Source organism: Vidua macroura, chromosome 11, assembly GCF_024509145.1.
Source record: "Vidua macroura isolate BioBank_ID:100142 chromosome 11, ASM2450914v1, whole genome shotgun sequence".
NCBI classification, from domain to species: domain Eukaryota; kingdom Metazoa; phylum Chordata; class Aves; order Passeriformes; family Viduidae; genus Vidua; species Vidua macroura.
Genome location: NC_071581.1, coordinates 9,522,036 through 9,541,068, shown reverse-complemented (window position 1 = coordinate 9,541,068; position 19,033 = coordinate 9,522,036). Strand labels below are relative to the sequence as shown.

At 38.8% G+C, this 19,033-nt stretch overlaps 1 protein-coding gene across 5 annotated transcripts in view; it reads right to left on the bottom strand.

Moving 5' to 3' along the window:
• PHKB (phosphorylase kinase regulatory subunit beta) overlaps positions 1–19,033 on the bottom strand; it is a 70,615-nt gene that overhangs the window by 12,366 nt on the left and 39,216 nt on the right. For 4 of the 5 annotated variants that reach the window (XM_053987253.1, XM_053987251.1, XM_053987250.1 and 1 more), the window contains 10 exons: positions 12,587–12,642; positions 12,328–12,421; positions 8,770–8,853; positions 8,496–8,600; positions 7,596–7,678; positions 7,425–7,515; positions 4,984–5,045; positions 4,733–4,895; positions 3,825–3,906; positions 1,650–1,707 (listed from right to left, as the gene is read on the bottom strand). In XM_053987253.1, coding sequence (XP_053843228.1) covers positions 1,650–1,707; positions 3,825–3,906; positions 4,733–4,895; positions 4,984–5,045; positions 7,425–7,515; positions 7,596–7,678; positions 8,496–8,600; positions 8,770–8,853; positions 12,328–12,421; positions 12,587–12,642 — 878 coding nt within the window. Of the gene's footprint in view, positions 1–774; positions 866–1,649; positions 1,708–3,824; positions 3,907–4,732; positions 4,896–4,983; positions 5,046–7,424; positions 7,516–7,595; positions 7,679–8,495; positions 8,601–8,769; positions 8,854–12,327; positions 12,422–12,586; positions 12,643–19,033 lie in introns of all 5 variants that reach the window. The other variant, XM_053987252.1, reaches the window with a different exon arrangement.

Sequence of the window (19,033 nt, the reverse complement as noted above, 5' to 3'; positions counted from 1 at the left end):
CAAAATTAACTCAGTGAAAACATACATTATTTACAAAGTGGAATTTGGATCAGATTTTATGCAATCTTCTGTAGGTTTTCATTTTTTAGTTCAGATATAGGTTAATGGATCAAAAATATATTTAGTTAGAACTCATTAAACTACCACTTCCATAAAAAGCTTCTTGTTCTCTTCTCGACACCATCTTAAACAAAGGCAGGTAAGAAATGCCAGCTCCTCTTTCATTTCCACTTTTATCATTTTGCAAGATAAATGGATTTTAAAATTACCAAAGTTAAGGAAGAATCAGAAAGATTTTGCAAGAGAAAGTATAACAACACCAAAGCCTTGCTGTGTGTTCCATGCTGAGGTAATATTTTGCATGTGCAGCATGAAAAGAAGAGACTTGTGTCACCTGCCAGGTTAAAAACAAGCTGTAACTTCTGAGACTACATTTTTTCATGTATGCAGTAGATGATTAAAGATATGAATACATTTAATAATAATTTCCTGCAAATTATAAACCTAACAGACCTGTAATTAAGCTTTTCTAGCATAGGTTTTGAGGCTACTAAGAATCATTTATTCATAGAGATGAGGAATAAGCTGTAATAATCTATGGTGTTAGTAAAAAACTCAAACAGTTGATGTTGATTCCTGTGAAAACTGCTACACACTCCTTAAGATCAAGAGCAAAGCATTTCAAAAATGCATTAGCTGATACTATCAAAATGCAAATAAGCAAAAAGAAAAAATATCTCACAGAGCTGCACTTCAGATTTCTGGGCACTTTACCTGTTTCCCATGTACCAGTAAAGTAGTAATATGTGGGGTTATAGAAGAAGAAAATTTCTGTGCAAATGCAGCACTGTAGCGCAACACCAACCTATATGTGTGTCACATGGCAATCAGGGAAGAGAAATGAAAAACAGTTTACATATTTTGTTCCTAAAAATATTTCTGATTTTTATTAATTACAAAAAATACCACCAAGGTATTTTGGTTCTACCTCATTATTGGCAAAGGCCCATTTAACTGTACGTAGAGACAAAAATGAAAAACATACTTCTATTTACTGACCTGTTAGGAATAGTTACAGAGTGAGAGAACAGAGTTCAGGACAGGCTTGACTTTGATAAAAAGAAATTAAACTTCTACTGAGCTTCAGGGCAAAGAAATTAATAAACAACATGTAAATATCAACCTACTTTCTGAAACCTTTTAAAGTTATTGTGTCAAAGTCAGGCTCAAAGCAAATGACTTCAGGGCAATAAATCTGTGTTAGTGCATCAGCTTAAATGATTTATATCTTATCACCAGCCTTCCTACATAGAGCTATTGACAATATTTTATCATGCCCTGTAAGAAATAAGAATATTAACATTCTTCTCACAATATTTCAATGTAATGAGGCCTGTGTATTGGCAATAGCACTCAGTGCAAAACCAGCCTATTGCTTTTGTATTTTAAAAGATAACAGTAAGAAACTGCTTCTTAATTTTTTAAAGCCTATTAAACCAGACCTTCAGCTGCCATGCACCAATACAACTATCAGGAAAGCTGCCATTTTCCCCCCTTTAAGTGTGTGAGATTCCAGCCTTACTTTCTATAAACACATTAGGAAAACAAAACTGGTGTAAGCCAGAGGAACATGATATTTGTATACAAACCAGAGCTTTCTGCTGCCAGCTCGTCTGTAGATTCTTTCAATGTGCTCAGCAACAGTACCTAAAGGCATTGAACAAAGAAAAGAAAAGAACAAAACACAAGCAAAAAAGATGCACAGGTTTTCATTTAACAGTAATAAGGCAAGTTTGATGAGACCGGTTAATTCTGAATCTGCTTTAGTAAAGCACTTATCTATTATGCTCTACATCTAAAATTCAGATGCAATCAAGTCCCCTGTCTCCCAGTGTATGTTGTTTTGAAAAAGCCAAACCAGATTTCAGCTGAATTTGCTGTTCATGCTGTAGAGACACCTATAATATCACCTGTTCTTGCAATATACTGGGGAAAATTAATCTACATATAGATTTGGCCTATAAAGGTACAGCTCATCATAAGGTACATCCTCAAACTGCAGAACCTAAAGTTCTTCAGCCTCTGTTTTTAGATTTATGTTTTATTGATCAGGTGATCATTAATGTCAGTCTCAGCAGTGTCCATGCAGGGCACTCTTAGTCAGTGACTCAGAGCATTCAATACAAGGTGCATGTTAAAAAGGTTATCGTCACCCACCATTTCACCATTCCATATGGGATGGCACTGAGAGGTCTGCACAAGTTAGCTCTGAACACTCAGAGGCACAATTGCACTTTTTTTGGACCTACTTGGTTTCAACAGCATTTTTAAGATCATCATCATGATCCAATGGTTGTAAGTGGTAACACTGCTTGTTTACAGAGGTTAAGGAATCTGCCATGAGCTGTTTCTAGAACAAAGAATACAACCTACAAAAGACTAAGGAAAGCTCCTGAGGCTCCCAAAGCCTCACAACACTACAGGTAACTGCTGGAAAAGGCCACTTCAGAGCCTCCATGGGCCTAATGTGCAGATTGCAACCATGACTTGCACCAATGCACTGGGTTATCAGCCAATACGTGTTTTATTCCACTTGAGGTGGCTTTCCAGTCCTGTGTGCAGTTTTGGGCACCACCACAGATGAAAGATAGAAAGATATCAGAAAGTATCCAAAGGAGGCACAGGAAGATGGTGAAGGATTTAGCAGGGAAGCCATATGAGGAGTGGCTGAGGTGGCTTGGCTTGCTGAGCCCAGAGCAGAGGAGACTGAGGAGGGAGCTCACTGGGGTCTGCAAAACCTCACCAGGGGCAGCAGAGGGGCAGGACAGATCTCCTCACTCTGCTGACCAATGACAGGACTTGAGGAAATGGCTGGAGCTGAGTCAGGGGAGGTTTAGGTTGGACATCAGGAAAAGATTCCTCACTAGAGGGTGGCTGGGCACTGAACAGGCTCCCCAGGGCAGTGGCCATAGCACCAAACCTGACAGAGCTCAGGAAGCTCTCAGGCACATGGGGGAATTGCTGGGATGTCCTGTGAAGGATGATGATCCTTGTGGGTCCCTTCCAACTCAGAATATCCTATAGATTCTATGATCTTTTTAACATAGCAATACAGATATAATGTATGTTTATGTCAATATGACAGCTCTTCTCCACAACAACCAGCCATCTCATACCAAAATTAAGCAGGCTCTGTAACATGAGGTGGGAAGTCCTACTGCTTGATAAATAACTATGAATATATTCTTTGATTTGAATAGCCCTCTTTTTCTCAGGAGTCATATATAAAAAGGCAACTAAAAAGAAGTCTTTGGAAAAAAGGACAAACTTTGCAGCAAAAAATCCCAAAGCCTCGGTAGCCTTTTCAGAATTATATTACAGGAATTTAGACCCTGTGCTCTAAAACAAAGCCATAATAGAAAACCAGAGCTTCACAGATACATTGAATTGAAGTAGGGTTACATCAAAGCAGAATAAAAATTCAGTATAAAGCTTCATATAGTTCAGAGTGTTACAGACATTTAGACTTGTCTTTTGTTTCTATTTTCTTTGTAAGGTTAAATCCTGTATTTTTTTCTAATCTATGCATTCAAAATTACAACCTGATACAGCACTGGCGTACAAACAATCTAAAAGCATTCATATATCCAGCAGCTCATTCCCCACCACACCATCAATTTGCATCTCCTATTTAATGCAGAAATTGCTCTAAATGGCAGAGAAAAGAGCTCCACAACTGCTGGCATGCACAGCTATTATTCATGTTCATTGCAACTCAACATACAGCTGCTTGCTCAGAACAGTCAAATGGAAGCAGCTCTTACCTTCCTTGGTGATAAAATTCGGCCCTTCCCTTTTAAGCAATATACTTGAGAGTAACACTTGACTTGCCAGGCAATTGCAGTCCTTAAATACAAAACAGCAACAACAGAACCATAAATAGCCTTCAGATTGTCACTGAAGCAAAGCCAGAAGAGCTATTAAAAATTTCAGGTGAAACCAAAGGGCTTTTTCTTCTTTGCTATTCAAGGAAAAGTATACATATTTTATTTTCAAGGGGATTTTACAACTATTCCATACCCTGTGTATGCTGTATCCTTGCCACTGCCGCTTGCAGAGGCTTCTCTGTGGTTCATATTAAGCTGTAATAATTTGACCTCGGAAAAGTTTCCTGATTTTTCATTCTCAGGTCCTTTAATTTACAGCAGAAATGCTTGTAATGAAATAGGGAACCAAGTAGAACACTTGGTGTGTTTGTATCAACACTAGATCTAGAACAGTTACTGGTAGTTTTCCTCTAGCTAGAGGGAACAAGTGGCAGATTGAAACTATCCCTTGAGGCCATTAAGAAGTTCCCAGACCATCCAAGTGAATACCCACTGCTCAAGTCTGTTGACTTGCAGTTTGTCAATAAAATATAGGACACCTGCAATAAAAATTAGGACACCTGCAAATGGATCCCCTCTCAGATGGTCACTTAGCACAAGGATGATTGGGGCAGCTGGGAGAACTGAGACCAACAGTTACACATGAAGGGCCAGGAAGCTCTGTGACAAGATAAAGAGGAGGATTCCCTGAGTATGGAGAGGAATATCAGATATTTCATGTTATTAGCTGGGCCCCAGCAATGATCATGCTGGTCTAAGTAGGCTGCTGGTAAAAAGAGTATCAGCACAGAATTTCTTATTTCATGAGAATGAAGTTACACTGTACTTTTATCAAGTTTCCTTACATTAAGTTTCTGCAGGATCTCATATGTTGACTTGTTTTTCCAGTCATTAATATTTACATCTGGTTGCTGCTCAAGTTCAGAAGCATTGGGAGTACTAGATTGTCTCTTGACTTTTGAATGTTTTGGAAGATCCAGCTCCTCCAAACTCTTAAATACAGGAGGCCTGAAAAATAAGTATTTAATTTCTTCATGGCTCAGAAAATATTTTAATAATCACATAAGTCATCACTACTATTTACACATAGCCTTACTCTTCTGTTTCAGTGATGCTTAGGAAGTCAAGTTGTTCAACAACTGCTCCAGATATTAATGTCTGCAATGAAAAATTGAAAACAAATTTTAAAATATGTACATAACTGTATAGCTGTCTTTTAATCTCAGTATGTTGCTGGTGGTTTCCATTGAGAAAGTAGTTTGTTTATCTACAGTTCCAGATACTTTACACTTTCAGAGTATGTTTGTTCTTTCATGAGAAAAAAGACAGCTTAAGGCAGCAGAAGTCTCTTAGGGCTGCTGTCTCCTTTTTGCTCTGTTCCATTGTTCTTTTGCCCTGTCCAGCTTCATCAAGCACTGCCCCCCCTCCAAAGGCAGGGCTGATGAAAACACTTGAGACTGAGAATTTGCATTCCTCAGAGTCCTGCACAGTCCCCATGTTCTGGATCCCAATGCTCATTATTCCAGGGATGGCTGAAGGCCAGGAAGTTTTCCTGTCAGCCTCACTGATGTGTCAGGCAAACGCTACAAAGAGCATTCCCACTCTGCATTCATTCCCTAATCCAAGCATGCCTGGCCTAAGTTTGCACATCAAATGCAGCTTACAAATACTTCCATCTCAAAAGATTACATAGCTGAAACTCAGTGCTGCATTTATCTGATGTAGTCATTACAATTCATTAACTCAGAATTTATAGGAATTCCCCATTTACCTACTGCCAGAGGAGATGTATTGTACTACAGCATTTTTAAGACTGCTTTTGATGGTTCTCATTAGCTAAATAAAACTGAATGTGTTTTGTGAACTTTTATATTCCATTTTCATTGTACATGAGTTGCAGTAAAACATTGATCTGTTACACTGTGAGATGACAGAATATAAAAACCCTGCTTTGCTTTTTATTACTGGTGCCATTCATTCTTTGCCTTGCACATCTGCTTGAACACATGATGACAATGAAGGTGAAAATCAGAAAAGAGCTACAAAACTTCTGAGCATACAAAATTTTAAATTAAATCAGATTTGGTACACTTTACAGCAAAAAAAGAGCCTTCACCCAATTAGAGATACACATTCTCTCTTAGGCATGTTTAACATGTGCACCTAAATGAAGCAGCTGAATGCAGCTGACAAAGATCAATATATATTTTGTTGGAATAAATTAATTATTCAAGAAAACACCAGGAATTAGACATGTCCCTTGTTCTTTTCCCAAATCCTCCCCTATAATGAAACAAGACTGTTAATAAAATGTGCCAACTGTGCACTAAGACAGAGATTCCAATTCAGCTGCTGGAGCAGGAAAGGCACCCACCACCATCTCCATTGGCCTTCCAGTCAGACAAACATTTGTTTGTAGTCTTCCCATGTGCTCTTTTTAATGGCTAACAAATAAAGCAAAGACCAGTGACTGTCACCATCTTAAGCCCTTTAAAATAACTCCTTACTTTTTATATTGGAAAAAGAATCTTTCCAGAATTTCAATGAGTGTGGAAGGCAAAGTTTACTCCCCAATGGCTGTCCAGTGTAGTGCTTAGAATAAGGACACAGGTAGATGGAGAAATTTCTTGTCTGATAAATCTTTCTTGCAAGGCAAGAAAGTAATTTCAGTTAAATTAAAAAGTTAAATTAAAAAAAAAAACAAGCAAAACAAACTTAAAAAAAACCCAACAAACAAACCAAACCACAACAACCCTGTAGCCAAATGAAAGGTTCCCATGGGCAGTAATGGCATTTGCTACAGGAAGAGTCAGTGATGCCAGGAAAGACTACATGACCTACATGTGAGCAGGAGAAATATATAGAAATATACTTAAAGATTCCAAGGATATCTTAAACTATCACAGCTAGAAGCATTTCCTTTCCTGACCCAGCTCTTCTACAAACTAATGATCTCCTAGGGAACAAGAAGTCATTACTCTGTCTTTAAGTCTTCTCTCTTACAAAAAAAGAATAGTTCAATAGGTGTAAACTAAGATTAACTACCACATAGGAGTATGTAAAATCAGCACCTGTCTTGGTAATTTTCACATTTTAATGAAGGAATGTTCATGCTTTAAGATTCATTCAAACAGTAAAGATGTTAAAACTAGATCTTAGTTCTTGTAAGAATTTTAATATATGTGAAGCACCTTTTTTCCCCCCTCTGTGATTACCTAATCAAAAGAAATCCCTCAGTGCTTGACACCGTGGCTTTATCCTTTGGTAGTAATTTCACAAGATTGCCTAACAAAAACCACCACTTTCCCTTCTGAAAATCCTCTGTGAAGATTATGACTTTCAAAAGACTCATCAAAAGGAATTAAAATAAACCCATGTTTCTGTTGAAACAAAACAAACAGTGCCAAATGTTTTGAGTCTTGACTCCTTACTTTTATGAAATGAAATAAAATCAGAAGTCACATAAGCCCCCAAAAGGGCAAGAATACATGTGCCAGTACCAGGAGGTAAGAACACCAGTCAGGAGCAACACCTTACCTGTACCCTGTCAACGCGAACCTTCACTCCTCCAACAAGTCCCTTTCTAAAGGCTGCCAGCATATCTAATATGGGACTGAATCTGCTCCCTCTGAAATTTGAAACAAAACTTCATTAATCTTGCACTCAGGTAAACCCCACTCTGCAAATCCTGCTTTTCTCTCTCCCTACCTGATGTTGTCTTCCCGGATCAGCACCACGAACAGGGGCCGGCCGTGCATTTTCCAGTACTGCTTAATGAACTGCAGGGCGTTCTGGGCAAGGAGCAACCTCAGTCACAAAACATCCCAAACACAACAAGCACAGCCTACCACAGCACACAGTACAACACAGCAGAGCACCTACAGCCCTGAAAACCTCAACAGCTTAAAAACACCTCAGCTACTAAAGCACCAACAGATTTCTGCAACAGGCACAAGCTGCTCTCAAGCCCTGCTGTTTCCTAAGAGTTCTGAAAATACTCCTAAGCAAATGTATGGATCATGGAGCAAAGCATGAAACAGTGCAGCACGCTGAACTACAGGCAATGACCTAGAAAACGTGTGTGGGGATCCAGGGCTTGAATCCCAGCCACTGGCATGGAAGCACCAGGGCCACCTTCTGTGCACTGACATTGCTACTCCAGCCCAGGGCACGTGGTGGGTGAGCTCTGCACTGCTGCCAACCTTACAGGCAGGGAAGAGGGGCAGGTTTTAATATTTGTGCAAAATCAAGTAGTGCTTCCTCCAGGTAAGGCTTTCATATCTCCTGTAAACACCAGTCTTGTTCCTTTTTTCAGCCAAGAACATTTGTTCTCCCAAAGAAACAAATGATAATTTGCTTGCTGCCCTACAGCATTCTCAGTCACTTGGGGGGGTAGGTTTTCTTGTCACACAGAGATACTCACTAGAACTTATATTGAGCTGGCAGGATATTTGTCTCAATACACTTTTTAACTGCAAGTTTATTTTTGCATTATAATAATACACACTGTACTGTGTTCCCCTTTCAGTCTTCTGTTTTATCAGAATGCACAGTTTACTCTTCTACAGACTATTTTTGTCAGTTACTGAAATGAAAAGTTACAAATACCTTAATGTCATCAATCAACATCATAACATCCTGAGACATGTAGAAGTCACTGAGATCAAAAATGATCGAGTAGCAAACTACAGTTTTCCCTAGTATTCGATAAATCTGTTGAGAGAGAAAACTTCCATTAATCTTTTCATTAAAACATTTGTCAGAGCCACATACAAGGACTTGGAAATAACATTACATTTCAATTCTAGTTAAAATCACACAGACTAAATATTTATCTGAAATATTTATCAATAATGAGAATATAAACTTTGCTTGTAACAACCTTTGATGTTCCAAGGCATCCTATGGGTCTGTCCGGTCTTCCAGATAATCCCAATTTCTCATTGACTCCCAAATGGAAGTAAGCCTGTGAGAAAGAATCATGAAAACTGATAAAAACCTAGATACCAGTCTTTCTCATGCTCCTGCTACATCTCACAAAGAAGCCTGTGTACAGTCTGCTTTGATTAGAAAATGTGGCTGTTATTGCTATTCAGGGTTGTGTTTTCTAATAAACATTTGTTGTTTCCTATATTAAATCTTCTTTTTAACTTCTTGCTTCTATTACTTTTCTAGTCTATGTAAGTAAAATATTTATTGATTCTTCAAATTGCTTATTGAAATAATTTTTAAAGGATCATTTGCATTTATTGGCTAGCCAAATTTGCCTTCTGCAATGCTTTTCCAGAGTGGATACAAAAGTAAAGAGTAATATAGGAACCTTTTAAAGATCTTTGTACCAATCTGTAAAATGAATGCATCAGCAATACAAGCAAGAGGGAATGATCTCATTATTCATAGCTTCATTCTTATTAGAGTTATATATGCCTATCATTCAACAGATAAAATTTTGCAAAAATAATCTTCACTTATTACATTGTATGAGTATAAAACCATAAGAAAACAACTAATCTGTGAGCAATACAGTATAAATGTATCAGTTAAACCTGACTGAAAGATGTCATTTTTCCTTACTTGGCCTGTTTTAGGTAAGGAACCCACCATTACTGCAGAATATTCAGAATTCTGAACATTTTCCTAACTTCAATCTTTCTTTGTGTTATAGGAAGATAATTCAGAAGCAAATGAAAGCAAACACTTGAACAAACATTACACTCAATAGCTTTCTATTGCTGTCAGCTTGGGGCCTTCCTGATCCTGCCCATGTTTCTGCACTAATACCAAGAGCGATTTAAAAAAGAAAATAAACAAATTTACCTACATGACCAGTTCATCCAGAGTAAGGAACTGTATTCAAGTGGGGAAGGATGGAGCCATCAGAACACTGATAGCCTTCAATAACCCATCTGTGCATAACAAAGCCAAACAATGCTGAACCTCTGCTTGTGGTAAGTAAGGGAGACTGGAAGAATGGCAGTAGACAGGGCCATTTAATACTAAAAGGACCTTCATTTTGCTGGAATGCAGAACATGAAATGCTTTCTTAACAAAAGCAGAACTGCATTAGCACTGTAATATTGTCTGTTTCCTTGAGGACTCTCTAGCTTGAGGCCTCATGTTGACACACAGGCTACTAAAGCAGTTTCCTCCTCTAGTGGGAGTTCTCCATCCTGATCTGTTACAATCAAAGCTCAGATGCAGCACCAGGCACAATTCATTCAAGTCCAGCTGCTTCAAGTACCTTTGGGTTTTTTTTTTTATTAAAAAGCCCTTCAATTCTGGATTATTAAGTTGCTAATAGCAAGAAATGGCTGTGAAAGCAGACTGGGCCGTTGGGTTGATTTATGAGCGTGACCCAAAATGCAGTGGTCTTGCACACCATCTGTTTCTGTGCTCCCTCTCCTCCTCTCAGTCCATGCCCAGGGGTGTTCTGCTCCTCTCCTGTGCTGTACTTCCACTCCAGATGTACTTTTTCCCTATGTATTACATGTATCTTGTCCCATTTTATTGTTCATCTCTTCCTTCTCTTTTCTTTCTTCTCTTTTCCCCGCTGCCCCCACTTTGTGGATATCTTTACATGACTTCAAGTTCTACTTTCAGTTCCCATCCATTTGTTTTACAGCACTTTTTTGGACACATGCCTGTTAGTAAGTCTAGAGATTTAAACTGTTATCATGTGCTACTAGAGCAGTTCAAAAGTTTCTGATTAAATTAAATACTCCTTAGAACTGACAGCATCAGAGTAGGAAATATTGAGATCTATCTTTTCCACAGATCAACCTTCTATTCCCCAAAATACATTGACCGTTCCACTGTTGGCTTCCTTTCCCCTCAAAGGATAACAAATACTACCAGGAGCTTTTGTTTGTTTGCCTTTTGGTTCATTTTGGTTATTGGCATAAGCCCAAGATCAAACCCAAGTTCTTGTAACACCCCAAACACTCTCTTTACCTCACAGCTCTGGCAGAGCCTTTCTTAGAAGCCTATTAGGAAGAGGTTTTGTATCAGGTGAATTAATATTTTCATGGCACTCCTTTAAAAAGTCAGTTTTGATGAGGCAACTGTTCCTACCAATCATAAGCATAAAGGAAGTGCCAGATGTCTCAACACCTTTAGAAAAATAAATCCTAACACAGACTTTCTCATAGATAGGAATTTGATTGATAATAATAAAACTTAATGAAGGTCTCATCTTTTTGTCTGGGAAACCAAATAAGTGATGGATGACAGAGAGACAATACATACCTCTATAGTAAAGTTATGGAGTATTTATTTGTTAAACCAAAGTTTCAGTACAGAATTTCAGGACAGATACAGACAAAGAGAACATATTTTGGAATATATTATCATGAAAGCTAGTGGGTAAAAATGAGTTCAGAAATGAACAAGGATGAATGGAAACACAGATTTTTCTCTTCTCCCTGTTTTAGTCCTTCTCAGGTGTTAGTGGCAGCCATTATTTGGGGTAAGCATTTTTCTGAATAAGCCACAGCCAGGTTTAGCACATCCTTCATCCTCACAAACTTAAGAAACCCAAAATATGTTGCTATATTCTCTATTTTTCGGTTTAGTTTTTTTCTTGTGTCCTCCAGACTCCTGATACAGATCATGGCATTGGCCATGTGACCTGATTTCTGAGCGAGAGCCCTACACAGTGATCTGTTCTACAACGGGGACCTCGGGGCTGACAAACAGAATTTGTCACTGCACTGCCCAGACATTCCTCGCTCTCCTGTGAGAGCATTTGCACAACACAGGGTCAGACAGGAGCTTTGTGTCTGATCTACAGCCAGGACTAGCAGGGCCAGCCTAGGCCTGTAAGGATGTGGCTGTCCCTCAGGAGACTCCTTGCCCCAGTAGAAAACAGAGCCTTCAGGGAGGATGAAGGGGATGCTGAAGATGATCTTTCATCCCAGTAATTTCTAACTGTGGTATGTTAAATGACCTCAGCTAAAGACCTCAGCTAAACCCAAAACTTCCTGGATATCCAATCCAGGATAGTAAATCCAAGGGAAAACAGTGACAGAGATGTGGATATTGCCTGTTACAGAGGCCTCATTATGAAATCCTATGATGGTTTATGCCTACTGCCTTAATCCATTTCTTTGACTATTGCTCATTTGCTTGTTTCTCCATCAAGATTAATTCAGTTTACCAAGGTACTAATGTTGTTAAAATTTTATTATTCATTTATTATACTTTGAAAGTGGCTCAGGCAATAAGCCTAATCAGATAATACAGAACATGTGGGCTCCATTGCCCTGAAAGCTCCAGGCATCTGTAACTTCCAGTGCCAGCACACCTTGCAATTGCATTAGGAGGACAGAAATATGTAGACAACAGCTTAGGGAGATACAAGGCTAATAGCTTGATATAAATCCTTGTTTTTACAAAAGAAATACACAGATGGATAAATAATTTTAAATGCAGAATTCCTTACTTTGACAAGTTCTTTCTGAGCCCATATCTGAATTGGTTCCACCTGCTGGGGGGTCTGAGTTTGGATTCCGTATGTGTTCAGAAAAACTTGCAGGCTACAAATGAAATACAGATACATTTAATGACAAATCACAGGATAGTTTTAATAATTCTCTTGGCAGCAGATGTATACAAGTAGCAGCATTTTATTCTACACCATTTCAGATGTATTGTTCAACCCTTCCTTAATACATAGCTACTTAACAAAAGTAAATACATACCGCTGGCTTTCTGCTATCAGGGCCACATGTACCACCAAATCATTTTCTAAAGGACCCTGCAAAATAATGACAGAATCATTACTGGCATTTCTACTTAAAGATTTTATTCAATATAGCACGACCAAGGACAATGGCTACTCAAACAATCCACAACTATGACAGACAGCAATGTCTGCATTGATTTTTCTAATGGTATGAGCAAATTGAAATATTTATAAATCTTAAGACTACAGGAAGCCTGTCCTACCAATAATACTCTGCAAGAGACATTTTGGAGAATTAGTAATAAACAGATTTCTGGTAATCATTACACTGTTTAGATTAATTTGGGGGTTTCTTTAATTAAGAAGAACTACATAGGGAAAACATTTTATTTCATAAAAAATTTAGAATTTATCCAATCAATATATCTCCTATATGCCTGATATGACCTAATGTTTTGATACATATTTTTGTAATGAGCGAAATTCTTCAGCTTTTTGGGTAAACAATAAAATTCACTTAGAAATAATGTCCTGATGATTTCAAATCTTTATTCTGAAAAATTGTCATCACACAGCTCTCTAGTGACATGAAAGACATACTACATTCTACTGGAGACAGCTGCGTTTCCTTGCACTGCTTATTACACAGACACTTCATGTTTGAAATAAATACCAGTATTTTACATCAGGAAACCATGAAATAGGAGTGAATTCAACATGTTGGGTGAAATCATTGATTTGACTCCCTGGGTCTCGATCTGGCAATTCACCTTTGCTGTCTCTGGCAGTGAGCTATGAACAACCCCCCTGGTCCTTGTTCACTCCTCTGGCATTCACTGGCTGTAAAATAACACAACTAAGAGCAGCTCACGTTTTCAGTGATAAAATGCTTTTGTCTGCTTTTGTCTAGAAACTACCAGAACATGAATGACAGAAGTTAAACACATCTTCTATCACCTGTATAAAAGGACAGCATTTTTTGTGATGATAGAGGGATAGACATTGATTTAGAATGAGAAGTTCAGAGGGAATGCTTGCCTGCTCAGTCAGCTGTGAGCCTTCATATCAATAAAGATCTTAGGAATTTGCAGAAGAAATCCTTGGTAACTTCTTCCCAGAAGTCTGTCAACACTACATTTGCACTAAAAATTTTGGACTTTTTGCTGCATGCAATAAATTTCTGATGAAAGTATGTGCACAAAGAGACTAGGTGAAGCAGTCTGAAGTTCAAGTGACATTAGATTTTCCTGCTCAGAGTAAGATCATTGTGCTATCACTTGTATTTATACAAAAAGTAGGAAAACTCGACCCAAAACTCAGCCATAATCATTGTGTGTAGAACAAAAAGCAAAGCCCCCCCCCCCCCCCATCTGAAAATGAGAGAGCCCTTCCAAGACTAATGATTCGTAGACAGCCTGTGATCTAACCTGGGCAGTAGTCTTTGAGTTAAGACTCAGTTGTTACCCTCTCAATGAAGAGCTGATCAGGATGTTGTAACCATAGCCTGTAAATTGTATATAATCCATGAGTTCTGCCTCTCACACACAGCAAGGACAGGATTCATTTACAGCAGCCAATAAATGGTGGTTCTAACACAGGCCACAACTACATAAATGCAGCTACAGCACAACTGGCACAACACAAAATCAGTGTGAAAAACTATTAAACCTTTCAAAGTACTGTGGAAAAAATATTATCATTGCAGTACAACTACAGGATTGCTGCAACATTAAACAGAAAGTTACTGTTACTGTCATTTGACATGTCACAGCCTGGAGGATCACAAGAAGTGACCTAGAGAAATACAGATTGAAATAATAGATAAAACACTCAAAAAAAAAGAAGTCACCCTTTCCAGTGATGATTGTGCTATATAGTATTTGCTGTATATTTTTAAAAAGATATATGGAAAAGCATTAAACTGCTAAATATTTCACTAAATAAATCTTGTTGTTAAAAATTCCATTTTAACGACTTGGCTTTCTCATTTGTCTAATAAGGCCAGCTCAGGTATTGTTCCCACAACATCCATCACTGTCTCCCCAAGACACCAGAACAGCCCCCCTGCCCAGGCTCCCCCTCCTGCCTTGTGTTGCCACCTTGGATCCTTGGCAGAAGGGTTGGCTTCAGCTGTATTCTGCATGCTGTGCAGATGATAAATATACTTCAGAAGAACAAGATAAAAGACTGATTAGTTGTTCTTCCTCTCCAAAAAGGAGAATAAAAAAATTAAAAAAAAAAATATCACAGCTTTTAACAAGGTTATAAACTGCTGGAGGTAGGATAAAGGGAAAAATCCCTGACTCCATTCCTGGCACAAGCAGAGAAAGCAGCTCAATATCAGCCTCTCACTGCACAGATGTTATCACTGTGCCTTTCTGCTTACTCTGCCAGGAAACCTCAGAACTCTGAAAAAAAACCATTCATAGAGCATGTGAGAAAGGGGCAGAGCACTGAAGAGCCCCGATGGAAATGGCACCCACTGGGCTTCCCAAGCACACGGAGACAGAGAGGCAAATGGGAGCAGCTCACAACAGGACAGACTGCACTGCACCCCCATGACCCCTGGCTGCTCCTGAGCCACAAGCCAGCTGTCCCAGGGCTGCCTGGCAGCACTGACCACTGCTGACCACCCTGTGCCCATTGGCACTGAGCTCCTGGCAGTGCTGACCACCCTGTGCCCATTGGCACTGAGCTCCTGGCAGTGCTGACCACCCTGTGCCCATTGGCACTGAGCTCCTGGCAGTGCTGACCACTGCTGACCACCCTGTGCCCATTGGCACTGAGCTCCTGGCAGTGCTGACCACTGCTGACCACCCTGTGCCCATTGGCACTGAGCTCCTGGCAGTGCTGACCACTGCTGACCACCCTGTGCCCACTGGCACTGAGCTCCTGGCAGTGCTGACCACTGCTGACCACCCTGTGCCCACTGGCACAGACACACCAGCCCCCTGAAATCAAACACAGCACACATATGTGCCTCAAATTCCAAAACAGCATTTGGCAGGTTTAGAACTGTGTTAACTGTGGTAGAGAACTGTATTAAAGGGAATGAAAGCAAGAACATGTTTACAATTAACATGACAAAACAAATCATCCAATATGGCTCCATCCAAATTAGACATGCTCTAATCCTAAACATAAAGATCTTAAAATATCTCAGTCTATCTACAAGTAATAATTTCAGTTCCTTCTTCACATGTTATCTATATCCCTGAATAAATTGAAAAAAGAATCAGTCTCTTATTTTGACTATTCTCTTCCCAATTCTCTTCATCAATAGGCATTAATCTTAATTCCCAGAACCTGAAATGAAATCCTTACAAATGATTATTAACTTTACACAGCAAAACATTAAAAGAATACAGTCATCACATGCAGAGAATTCAGTTAATTAATTATAACCCTAAACACATATTTCAACTTAACTCAGAACATAAAATAATCCTACTCTGCCAATTTAGTTAGATTATGATTTTTTGTTAAAGATGAAATTAAACGTAAGACAGCAATAAATCAGCTTTCACATGTGCCAGTAAAATACAAAACAATTCCAGAAAACCCCTACCCTACCTCACTTCCCAAATGTTATTGTTACCATCCAGGCCTTTTTCCACACTACATCCTCCCAAAACAGAATGCAACAACCCAAACTAAGTTAGAATCTCTCCTGAATGTGAAGGCAGTAAAGAGGAGTCACAAAAGAAGGTCTTCTAAGGAATCCAGTTCCAAAGAGTCACCCTGAACCAGAATTCCCTGCAGTATCTCCTTTCAAAGAGAGTATGGATGGTTCCATTTCTTTTCAGCTCCTGAACGGGCTCTAACCTGACCATTGGGATTGCAAAGCAGAGGAGGAAGAACCCCTCTGGCTGCTGCTGGACTTCAGTGTGCTCTGGAACACAGACTGAGCCCAGCAAAGACAGCCCTGCTCCAGCACCACACTGGCACTTCCCCAAGAAAGAACATATGGCCACAGCCTCCTCAAAGTGGAAAATAACAGGTTTTGGCATTGAATTAGGTGAAAAAAACATTTCCTTCAAACTATAAACAGACAAAATTAGTACTAGTAGCCATTATGTTTTTACTGTGCTGCTCATTTGACGCCTCAGTTTTCTACAAGCAATGAGATTGTCTTGGATCTGATTTTCTGATGCACTCCCAGCTGTAATTATACATTGTTATATATACAATTTTCATAGCACTTTTACCTTTGGAGGTCTATATTACCTTACTTTACCTAATTCTTCATGGATGCTTCTAAGCTGTAAAAGTAAGCTTGGAATATTTGAAATACTTTCCATTGTTTGCTTAAATCTACACTATTCTGTGGGTATCAGACATATTTTTGTAGTGGCACCAAAGCCACAAATATATTAAACTAATTGCATTTTTCAGTGATAAGTGTTTAGAGTTTATAATCAATGCAACCACAAAATGAAAACATGCCTACATGGAAAACACATTTCTTGAAGAAATATTTACTTAGCACAGAGCTTCAAATAAAAATATAAAAAGCTTTCTTTTTGGTATATCTCCTTTCAAAACACAGTATCACAACAAAATTTATATACACAGGCCTCTGAAATGTTTACATATCCTTGTTTATTGCTTACAGGAATAAAATTTAATACAAATGGAAATAGTTTTCTGTTCAATTTGACTGAATAATTCTTTAGCTATATGGAAAAGAGAAGACATCATTAAAGAGAAGAAACTACTTTTTGATTTTTAAAGACATCATTAAGATGTGCGGTGTTCTCATTTTGTATGGTATTTTTAGTCATTTTCCCTGCACTTTAAAGCAAATACTGATACTGATTTTGCATAAATTAGCTCAATTAGATAAAATGGCATAATCAAATATTCAGACAAACTGGTTAAGCAAAACCAAAACGTGGATTAAAAAAGCCAAACTCAAGATTCTTGTTTGGAACTTGAAGACCTTTGCTGGTACAGCTCTCCTGAGTCATGTCAGGGCATCTTTAACCTTCTCTTAACAATGACCCATTTGACATCTGCATGAAGGAACATTTTGCCCTGATACTGTAGCAGTAAAACTACCCAAAATACTGCAGCAGCTGTTTCAGTACAAACAACCCCAAAGAAATCCCACAAGCACCTGCTGACCTTACAGGGACATGAGCCCTTCTGGTCACCACTTCCACACTGCTGCTCAGAGGCTGCAATGCCAAAGGCCTGATGCCACTCTCCATTTCCCACTAATTCAGAAGGGCATCCCTTCCTTCTAACCCACACTGGGTACCACATCTTGGAGAGTTTTGGCATTTACATATCAAAGAAACACATGCACAGTCATCTGTGGCAAAGGAGCATCACCCCTGGGAAGAACAGAGCTATAAGCAGACCTAGGCATGCCCAGAATTTCCTTCCTTCTTCATGCACTGTCTGAACATGAAGTAAAATATCAAAATGCAGCTGTTATTTTCAATGCATTCAACACTGTTGACTTTTAAAGTCCCTACTGCATTGCTGAATTTTACTGGGTAGCTGCATTTTACTAAGTTCTTTAGTGACTCACTAAGTGGCCCTCAATGTCTAAGTCACAAGAAAATGAATTATCATTGCATTATTTATTATTGCTTTTGGGAAGCCCTCAGAGCAGAGGCTATTTCTCCCTGAAGATCTGGAAACTGCTTATCACATACTGGGTACCCCAAATAGTAGTAAAAATGCTTTTTTACTAAGACACTTCTGATGAGTCATAGAGTGCCTTTAGAACAAAGCCTCATCATCTTCAAAGTGCTCAGCTGTGGCATATTAAAACTGACTCGTTTGAAGAATCAAAGCAAGAGGATTCAGATGGGCTGCAGCAACCCTGACTCAACACAGGCCCCTCCTGAGGGCACCCCAAAAGGGCCAGCAGCTCTCAGGTTCTGTCACATTCATAATCCCACGATGTAAAAACAAACAAAGAAACCAGAACAAATGACATCACTGAGCTTTCATTATCTCACAGGAACATGGCACGTGCTGAACTGGGGGCAATGGAAGTCTCATTATGAATGAACCAAAAGCCAGGCACATGGATTACCTTGGTATACAGTAAATAGAATATATATATATATATAGTACATATATATATAGGAAATAGTAGCAAACTGAGGGGATAAGCAGCATTTGGATAGAACAAGAAAAAGATTGTTCAGTTCTGAACTGGGAGTGAATCTTAAGATAAATACTTCATCTCTTATGCTTCAGTAACAAATTCACAATGCTGAACAAGGAACTTCTCAAATATACATGCCTTATACAAGAAATAAAAAGGCTGAAACACATCTTTGAGCTACACATTTCCATACACACAGTTCTTACCCCTTTAAACAAAAAAAATCCGTACATACAGACATGTACATATCTTGCTGTCCCATTCACTACAGATTTGAATTACCATGTTTCAAGCATCCCCCATCCCTGGTCACTCCTTCCTACTGTGCATTTAATC